Genomic DNA, 9,771 nt, shown 5'->3' on the forward strand with positions numbered 1-9,771 from the left:
AATTCATGGTACTTATCTAAGGGCAAAGTGCACAGCAAAACCCTACATACCTTCTATTGCTTTTTTCTTTTTTCTTTTTTTAATACTGCATTAATTGGAGACTCATGAGATGAAAGACGTTCTTGCAAATAAGGGGCAGTGTGAGTAGTGTCAGAACCCTCCAGGAAAGATGACAAATGCCCAGAGGATATTCCAGTGATACTCTTCTATTGTGGATCACTAAGAAAAATCAGAGAGGCAGAGACTTCCTTGAAGAGGAGGGTGGAAGGGCATTTGCTTGTTTAATCTTAGTAGATAATGCTTGTGAGAGACCAATTCTCCTTTAGGTGTTCCTTAACCCAAAATAGTCCTGTCATGGCATTCCCATACTCACAACTGGTATTGGAGTTTGCTTCAGGAAAGAAACAAAATTATGAAAGAACACCTCAAGCTTGTTTTTCTAGCACAGTGTTTACTAGGATTTATGACAGAATCTGTTGACATGCCTGTAGCCATATTTACTTACTTGTTTAGTCTGAAGTTAATTTATCTCATTCTAATTAGATTTGAGAACACAAAAGGTAGAAGGAAAAATATCTTGGGAAAAGACTATATCCAGTCATATGATTGAAATGAATTTTCCTGAACTCACATACTTTCAGAATCACATTCCTAATGATGTTTAGTTGCCTTAATGGCAATGTGTTGTCATATTCTTGATCCTATGAGCCATATAAACAAAATCTTCATACGCCTGAAAGTCATGTTCAGTACCTCAAACAGAAGGGATGTTCTGGCAGTGATTCACAGGCCAGAAATTAAGAGTTTCAGGGATTTTACTGCTCTGCTACAGGAAGGGGCTGAGCTGCACGTGCAGCAGATCCTAAGGTAAGAACATCTGCTTTAGTAGGGCCTGCTGATTCTCTTTCTTCCATAGCTAGAGACTTGAAGATCACTGAAAAGCTTGTGTGCCAAGCCCGCTCTTTGACTGCCTTGGGCAAATAGATGAATATAAAGGGATTGCCTAGAAGACTTTACATCTTTATAAATGGCTACCAGTGTACTAGCAGCGGTCTTGAAACTACTGACTTCTTCAGGAGTTGACTCCTGGCTGTGTCTCTGGCACTCTAAAAGCAGTGTCATGAAGCAATGCCTATCGCTTGACAGCAACAACTCTTAAAAATATGCTGCTGCTTTATGAATGTATTAACCTCTTGTCCTCTGCATAAATTTGAAGTCAGGCTTTCAGAATTAGTGAAATTCTGAATTACTATATAGGACAAAATATTACTCTGCAAAATTATGAGTTCAGGGGATTCTAATGTATCATGTAACTGCTAAATTGCTCTGAAAGCTGCTGTATCTGTCTGCAGAGCTAGACCAAAACCAACTGGGTTTGTTGTCAGAAGGCCATATATTTGGAGAGGAAGAGTCACTACTAGAAATAATCTTTTATCTGACATAATTTGGTAGTTCATTTACGATCCCATTTCTTAAAATCTACATGATTTGTCACATGACCACAACAGTAAAATATTTGCATTGAGAGATGGATAATAAAAATTACAGACTATATGTCAAGTGTTCAGAATTACAAGGTAATAATTTCCAAATGTGACTTGGCAGTTAGGTTAATGTCCCTCCATTTTAGCAAGATTTAGATTTCATATGTTTAATTCACTGCTCAAAATTGTTTGGCACGTTTGAAAGTTTTGCCCCAGTAGTTGAAAAAGAATGATCTGGTGTCTATCTTCTGCACTTTTTAGAAAACAAATGGTTCATAGCCTTTTATTCTTCTTTTTCTGCTGAACTTCATTTTATCCTTCACTTCCCATCCAAATGCTTCTTGTGCATACAATATTGCAATAAATGTCAGGATGTTGAAAAAATGCTGTTCTGCTACATAGAGAACAAAGCTGTATCATCAAGATGGATGTAAACTTTGCAAGCACTGCATTTATTTGAACTCTTCAAAATATCTGTGTTTATTAAAAAATTAAGTAAAATGTTAACATAGAGGAAAAGAAATACGAGGTAAAGCAGTGTTCTCCACTAAAATTGTAAAATTGCTACAGCTACCAAATAATGATTTCAGGATGCTTACAATTAGATAACCTGTATGGATTTTAGTGCATCTCATATAGAACATGTTTAACAATGTTGAGTGTTTTTTTCAGATCACCCAGGTCTAGACAATGTGGTACAGATTGAGAAATTTCAAGAAAAGGCATACATGGAGTTTCAAGACTATGTAACAAAAGCATATCCAGATGATACGTACAGGTCTGTACGCTTAAATGCTTCCTTGGTGGATTCTTTTTTCAGAGCATCAGCGATACTTATTAGTATGGTATTTCTTGTAATAAATAAGTACATTTTCTCCTTACTTTACTTCTTAAAGGTACCTTTAGAGCACTTCAGATATTATGCATGTCCTCATACATATTATGAGTATTATTTATCTACTCATTCATTATTAACTTCCAAAATGAAATACTGGAAATAAAATTAATATTCTTAATGTTTTAATTTTGAATTGCACCTACTTAGAATATTTCCTCATTTAGCTGAAGTCCAAACATACAGTCCATGTAATTAACAGGCATATTCAGTTTTGTACTGTTGAAGACATGACAGAACATAAATTTAATACTCTACTAATTTAAGTATTTAAGCCTTTCATGAATTAGATAAAGCGAATTTTGACCAGTAGTGTCCTTTGTTAACTTTTTCTCTTCTCTTGCTGATGTGATCGTGACTAACACTAAAATCTGTGACCACAAGTAACACTTTCTACCCAACTTATTTTCCAGACTGTCTAGACTTCTCCTCCGATTGCCTGCTCTTAGGCTGATGAGTGCTGCCATCACTGAAGAGCTGTTCTTTGCAGGACTAATTGGAAATGTTCAGATTGATAGCATCATCCCATATATTCTGCGAATGGAGACAGCAGACTACAACTCTCAGATAATTGGTCACGCCTTGTAAAAGTAGCAGTCAAGGATTCTGTACCATGGCAGTCGTGGTGATGTAAATGCATACCCTGTCTCCAAGAGATGGCAATAAGCCTTCCCATGCACCTTGCCAAAGAAGGCTAATATTCCTCCTTTCCAGTACACTTGGGAAACGTGGTGGAGTGCATTAAGAAATGTAGGATTGCTTCCTATTTTTCACCTGATCTTCAAGGACTTGTAAATGAACTTGGTATTTGAAGAAAGTCAAGAATTGTCCATCCTATTTTTGTAGATAGATGAACTTGGAATATTTGTTTATGAAGTCCAGGCTTGTGAAGAAACTGAAGAAGCTTTGACTGAACTAAGGTATCTCAACTTAGTTTGATGTTTTAGACAAATAAATTAACTTCCCTTTCTGAGTTGTGTTTTCAGTGTTTTGCTACTAGTTCTTTCTCACTGATCAGTTGGAAAATACATGACCAAACATCCTGAAAAGGCCAGTGTTTCCATGGAAACGAGACTGTTATAACCAAACTTAGATTTTCCTTTTGTTTTAAATAGAGATTTGTTTCTTGTGGAATGAAACACTGGACACCATTACAAGTGCAGGGAAAGTAGAGGAAGTTCACATTTTAAAATACTATGGTGATATGTTGATGCAGTTGATCAGAAGCGAAGCAGCAATGGGTCAGCACTGACTGTTTTGGAGATCTAGAGGAATACTGTGTTGCAGTATTACCTCTTGGTGGGCATCAGCTGTTTTATACTATGAAAAACTAACAGAGCAGCATGTACTACAGGTATTCAAAGACAGCATCCTTCTGTTGTTTCTGGTCTCAGAAGTTCAAAGTTTTTCACACTGCCACTCCCTTTCATACTCAGCACGCAACAATGGAGGCATTCTAGATGCCTCCTAACTTGTGTTCATGTCTTTATTTGATAATTACTGTTAGCCTTTGGCTATGTAGTTCTCTTTTTCAACTGTCTCATATGATTATTTTTTAAATTTGCGTTTGTCAAATCTAGTGCCCCTCCCTGTGGGAGCATGGTCTTTGCTGCTTTTCCTTTCCTTATTAGAAATGGGTCTAGATGCTTCATATATGTTGCCTGAATCATACTCCATAGCTCCATCTAAGGATGGCTTTAAATGTTTTTCCATCTTGAGGCATGTGCCTCACTGACAAGTAACACTGACATATGGTTCCTTCTTGCTTCCTTTTGCAACAGGAAGTTACGCATCCCTAGCAAGATGTTAAGCTACGTGCTGCTTAAAATGAGAGGAGTATCCTGGTAAAAGTGCTGGTTAACTCTGACACTAGCATTTAGGATTATCTAAATCTTGGATCAAGGCCAAGTTCCATTTACTACAAACCTCTTTCTCTAGCAACCGTGGGTGAGGAGGAGCCTCACACAGTCAAGAAACGTGGTTGCACCAGAAATTGCTTAGACAAAAGATAAATGGAGGCCTTTGCCCATTCTGCATTAGCAGCTGCAAGGCCACCCTAACACTGAGACTACTAGATGAGGCTTGGGTGAGTTCTGTAGTGTTTATCAGCACCTGGGGATCTCAGCCAGCCAAAAAGAATCAGAGAACTGCCTCTGACGCTGAATTTCTGTTTAATTCCACCAACTGAGCTGTTTGGATCTTCCTCCACCCAAAATCTGTAATCTGAGGTTGTACTATGGGATCAGTCACATCCAGTACCACAGACCAAAGCACTTAGTGCTGATGGGATGTTCCGTGGTGATGGGATGGAACTGTCCTTCCTGCTGTGCTTTGGCACTCACTGATTTGCTGGAGAGCAGCCTTCAGTGTTGGAGCTGGCAATGGAAGCTGAACTCTTCCCACAATACACCTTTCAAAGGGCACAGATTCAAGCTCTTCCATGTGTGTTCCCTGGAGAGCAGTATGAGAACTGCTCTGCGTGTCAGGAAGTATGCGTCTCATGAGCAGGTTTTATGGAAATAGACAGTTGCTGACCACGTGTTGTGCTTCTTCTCTCCCCAGGGGTGAGAGGCCTATCTTGCTTGCTATCTGCAGGACCAAATTGCAGATGGGAGGTATAGCATTCTTCAGTTCAGCTTTCCTTAGACGTTCTGACCCCGATTTCTAGTCCTGTGCTATACCAAACCACTTCTGGCCCTACCAGGCATGGGTGATGGACAGTCCTCTATGTTAAACCTTTTAAGGAAGCTAACAAGCATGACACTTCTGAATATTTTGGAGGTGGTTTCCCCAGCATTCCAACACTCTTGGAGGAGTTTTACTCCAATATTCTCTGAATTCATATAACCCAGATAACAGTAAGATGTAAATAAAAGCTTGTTTTCCTTCTAAATGCAGTACATTGTACATACTCTCTCCCATACTTGCAGAAATCTTTTACTCTATAGCTTAAGCCTCAGGTGTGATATGCAGTTCTTTATTTACATCTGGCCAAAAGATTCATCTGATGCAGCCTCTCACAGGGTACTGTTCAGATTCAGAAACAGCTGAGAAAATATCAGTGTTTCTACTGGCGTAAATCTTCAGCAGTTGAATCCCTCAGGTCATCCATTTTTATCATAAAACAGCCCATCTTTCAAGAGACCTTGAAAGATCATCCAGTCCAACCTTTCATGAGAAAGGGAGCCTAGGTGAGATTTTTCTAGCACCCTGTCGAATCGCATCTTAAAAACCTCCAGTGACTGGGACTCCACCACATCCCTGGGGAGGCTGTTCCACTGACTGATGATTCTCAGCATAAAAAATTTCTCCTATTGAGATCTCAGAGTCTTTTTTTCATGTATTATAGACAGTGGCCTTGCACTAATGTCAGACACTTCTCTGGGGTGGATTTCCTGTAGGCCCATGGATGTACATCAGTTGAACCCTTGTAAGAGGCTGCAGACCAGCTCTTCCTCCGCTACATGTGTTGACCCACCAGTGTGGGTCTTGATCCTGTGCTCTGTGGTCCAGCTATGCTGGTAAAGACAGAGGCCAAGAAGATCCCGAGAACCTCTGCCTTGTCAGCATTGTTAGTGAATGGTTTCCCTGCCCTGTTAGGCAATGGGTCTATGTTTTCCCTGTGCTTCTGCTTACTGCTCACCTATCTGAAGAATCCTTCCTTCTTGTTAACATCTTCGGCCAATTTTAGTTCTAGCTGAGCCTCAGCCTTCCTGACTGCATCTCTGCATGCCTGAACAAGGTTCTTATAGTCCTCAGTTTAGCCACCTTTCCATAGCCAGTAGGCTGCTTTTTTGCCGTTTTGTTTTGGTTTGTTGTTTCTGGTTTTGAGGAGATGGCCTCAGAATCTTATTTTTCTCTGGGTTTCTGTTCTGGCTTCCTCTTTGAGCCCTAGTCTGAAAACAAGCCAGCCTAGTTCAGTAACAAGTGGACTGCCATTACCACCAACTGCTGGGTGAAGGCTACTTTCTTATTATGTGTTAACTCAAAAGCACAAGAACCTTGGTCATGTTTCACATCAGGTTGTTTACATGCAGGTGTTTGAAACATGTCCTTGCTGTCCTTTTTGATGCCTATCACCTCTGCTGGGCAGCAGAAGATCCAAATCCTGACGGGTGACTTTTTTCCCCTCCCACATTTTTTACTGTTCTTTACTGGGAAATCCTCTAGACTTCATTTGGGATTTCTGCCAGATGACCAAATCAGGAAATTTACCCATCCATGTTTTTTCTTTTTTAAATCCTGTGTTTTCAGGTCTGAGATTTCCCTTCACATGTTGGGTAGCAAAAGAACATTGTTTTCTTACTTGGATGGGACAGAGGCTTTCAGATTTATCTTCCATGTAGTTCTCCTGACTAGCTGAAAAATCAAACAGGACAACCATCTCCAAACCAGGTAGCAGAATGTATAACCTCTCTTCAAGAGTGTGGTTAAGTCACAACGAATAATCAGGATATACTCTAGTAGTTCTCAGACTGCGTTTGAGGCTTTGCTCAATAACACCTGTTTCATATCTTTGCAAAACCGGACAACTAGTTCAAGCAATTTTCAAGCGAAGAACCAAGACGTCTCCACCTGCCACCTTTTCCTGAAAATACCAGGAGAGTTAGTTTTCTGTGGTGTGGCCATCTGTATGGATATGCATGTAAAGAAGAGTTGCTGCCCTCAAAGAGATTGTAGGTACTGCGTTGTCCATAGATGTGATAGCCATATACCACTCTCCCTTGCTCTGTGTGGCTGACAGAATATGGTAACTCTGCTTGCTGTCAAGTCAAGGAAAAGGGAGAGATACCAGCACGCACCCACAGTACTGTGAGGGCCAAAAAAGCCCCATTTTATGATCTTTCATACCTCTGATGTCTGGACCTCTATACAGCCAATTTGCATTCACACAACACATGGCAAAGAGCCCTGGCTACTGGTAAGTAACCTTTTTTCCCAAAGTTTTCCTACATTTTTTCGTAGTAATAAATTTTCATATGAAGTTTGGTATTGATTTAAAGATAGGTCTATGCAGCTGGTCTATGCTTGTCTTCACGTTGATCTAGAAGCTGGATCCTATACTGCAGGTTGTTGCTCAGTGTTACTTGGCTTTGCTCATCAAGGTTTTTCATTAATCATTTAAAAATCATATCATTAATCATTCTTAAACTATAAATTCATGCTTTTGCTAAAGAGCGAGGCGTAACTGAGTTTTCTCAGGAATGGGAGCTTTAAAATTAATAACTTAATAAATTAGTAAATTAATACAGGGGTGAACATGGGTTTTCCTTACTTCTGGACGTTAACCATTGCAGTCATCTGAGCATAATGCATCAGCTTGTGGAAAGGCTGAACAGTGAAGTTCTGGTTTTATTGTTTTGTTTAAGATAACTGCTGCTCAGTTAAATGAAGCATGTTAACTTGCCTTCTACGCAGGCCCTTAGTGTTTCTAACAGCTATTTTTTATGATTACATGATCTCACGTTACCACCTTCGTGATTTATTGCCACTTACAGTCTTGTTCTTTGCCACTGAATGAAAGGCTGGCTCATATTACTGGATTCCTTCATGCTGTTTAGTAACAGCATTCATCAGCTGACAAAAATGTGAATATTGAAGTTCACTCCACTACAGATGTTAAAATACCTCATTATTTTTGTGACCTCTTCCTTTCACCTTTGATTTATTTTTCAACTTTCTGATCTTCACCAGTCTGACAGTTTTCATATGCAGTCAGGATTTAACCAAACTGTGGCATTTACTAGCCAAAAAATAAGAAGTCTCTTTGCCAATGAAAGGACAAGCTTAGCTTCAACAGCTTTAAATTTTCAATGTTAAGAGCAAGAAAAATAATTTTATTATAAAACACAGAAAAGGAAAAACTATTTTATAGATTTTAGAATCCTGTCATTTAGAGATGAGAGTGATGCTACACATGATCATACTAGTTCAAATATTTTTCATGGAAGTGTATGTTGTACATATATACAGTGGTAAAGTTTCTGGTGCAAATAATTGTTATATTTTAAACTTTTTTCGAAAGTACATTCATTGCAACACATTCTGCAGTCACAAACTTACTTGTCCCTACATTTATTCTCTTTGTGTAATCTTGGGTGTCAGTGACAGTCAGTCTGTTCAGTTTGAAGCCAGTCTGTTCCTTTTGTTCAGCCTTTGCGGTTTGTTAGCCAATCAGTTTCAGAGTCAGCATTATGGTGTCACTGTGGTTGTCTTGCTGTTGTACAAAAGCAGTCACTGTAAAAGTCTTGAAAGCTGGCCTAACTGGTAAATTCTATTTTGGCTGTATTTTTTAAAATAAATGGTAACTTTCTATTATAGAAAAGAACTGCAATAACCAGTTACTTTGTTAGTGTTTTGGATGGGTTGACTTACAGTCCTAAAACGGCGTATACGATTACAGGGAGTTTGTGGATCTGGCACACTTTTATGACACGGTGTTGTAGTGTCAATTACACTCAGTCTCTGGTACTCCTCATAGCTGCAGTATCTTCCTGTTTGCTCATCTTTGTTGCTATTAACCCTTTGTTTCCATGCCTACTCCTTTCTGGCCTATGAATTTGAAAAAGTAATAATTCTAAAATTTCATTTACCAATTTTTTGAACACTACATAGGAATAAGTACTGTAGTGAAGCCTGATCACATATATTACATAATGCAATAATGTGTATTTCAAAGTTATTATTAGAGTCACGCTTTTTTTTCTTTTCAACCAAATTGTCACCAGTTTGTCCGAGGCTGAGCCAGGGTCCGGTAACGGTAATACCTTCCCCTATTCCAGCAGAAATAGGGGAAGGGAGAAAAAGAATCTGTGAGGCCTCTAGTATACTTTTTGGAAAACTGAAACAAACTTTAATAACACAACAAACAGAAAAATATTAAATGCAAACAGAAAACCAGTAAGATATTGAGGGTTTTTTGGGAAATGGAAAGGCGAGGGTTAAAACCACGGGATGGAAAGTAAAACCGCGGCAGTTCAAAGATGGCGGTGGCCACGTGGTCTGCCGTGTAAGCAGAACACAGAAACCCAGGAATTACAATATTCCGGACCCCGAGAGTAAAAGTAGAATTAGCACAAAGTCTTACCAGTCTTTATTGTGGAATGAGGCAAAGCAAAGGCAAAACAAACCCGGCAGCGAAGAAGGTAGCTAGCAGAGAAACGGCTCTGCGGGTCTGTGGGCAGTCCGGTAACCCAGCAGCAGCGCACAGCAGCACCTTTGCCGAAGAAGCAGCGACGGCTCCGAAAAGCGACGAGAAACGGCAGTCAGCTTTTCTCAAAAGCAGCACGGCAGCGTCTCCAGCACGGCAGGAGTGGCAAAAACAGTGTGGCAGCTCTGGCGGCAGCGTGCAGCGGCGAAAGGCGGCGCGGCGCTCGGCAGCAGCGCGGTTGC

At 39.8% G+C, this 9,771-nt stretch overlaps 1 protein-coding gene across 3 annotated transcripts in view; it reads left to right on the forward strand.

Annotated features, from left to right (window-relative positions):
* NR2C1 (nuclear receptor subfamily 2, group C, member 1) overlaps window positions 1–3,351 on the forward strand; it is a 36,504-nt gene extending 33,153 nt beyond the window's left edge. For 2 of the 3 annotated variants that reach the window (XM_010143989.1, XM_010143990.1), the window contains 2 exons: window positions 2,157–2,262; window positions 2,793–3,349. In XM_010143989.1, the coding sequence (XP_010142291.1) occupies window positions 2,157–2,262; window positions 2,793–2,967 (281 nt within the window). In that variant the 3' untranslated portion in view covers window positions 2,968–3,349. Of the gene's footprint in view, window positions 1–2,156; window positions 2,263–2,792 lie in introns of all 3 variants that reach the window. The other variant, XM_010143991.1, reaches the window with a different exon arrangement.
* Window positions 3,352–9,771: the final 6,420 nt, after the last annotated feature.

The sequence above is a fragment of the Buceros rhinoceros genome, unplaced genomic scaffold (assembly GCF_000710305.1).
Source record: "Buceros rhinoceros silvestris isolate BGI_N320 unplaced genomic scaffold, ASM71030v1 scaffold3189, whole genome shotgun sequence".
Classification (NCBI taxonomy): domain Eukaryota; kingdom Metazoa; phylum Chordata; class Aves; order Bucerotiformes; family Bucerotidae; genus Buceros; species Buceros rhinoceros.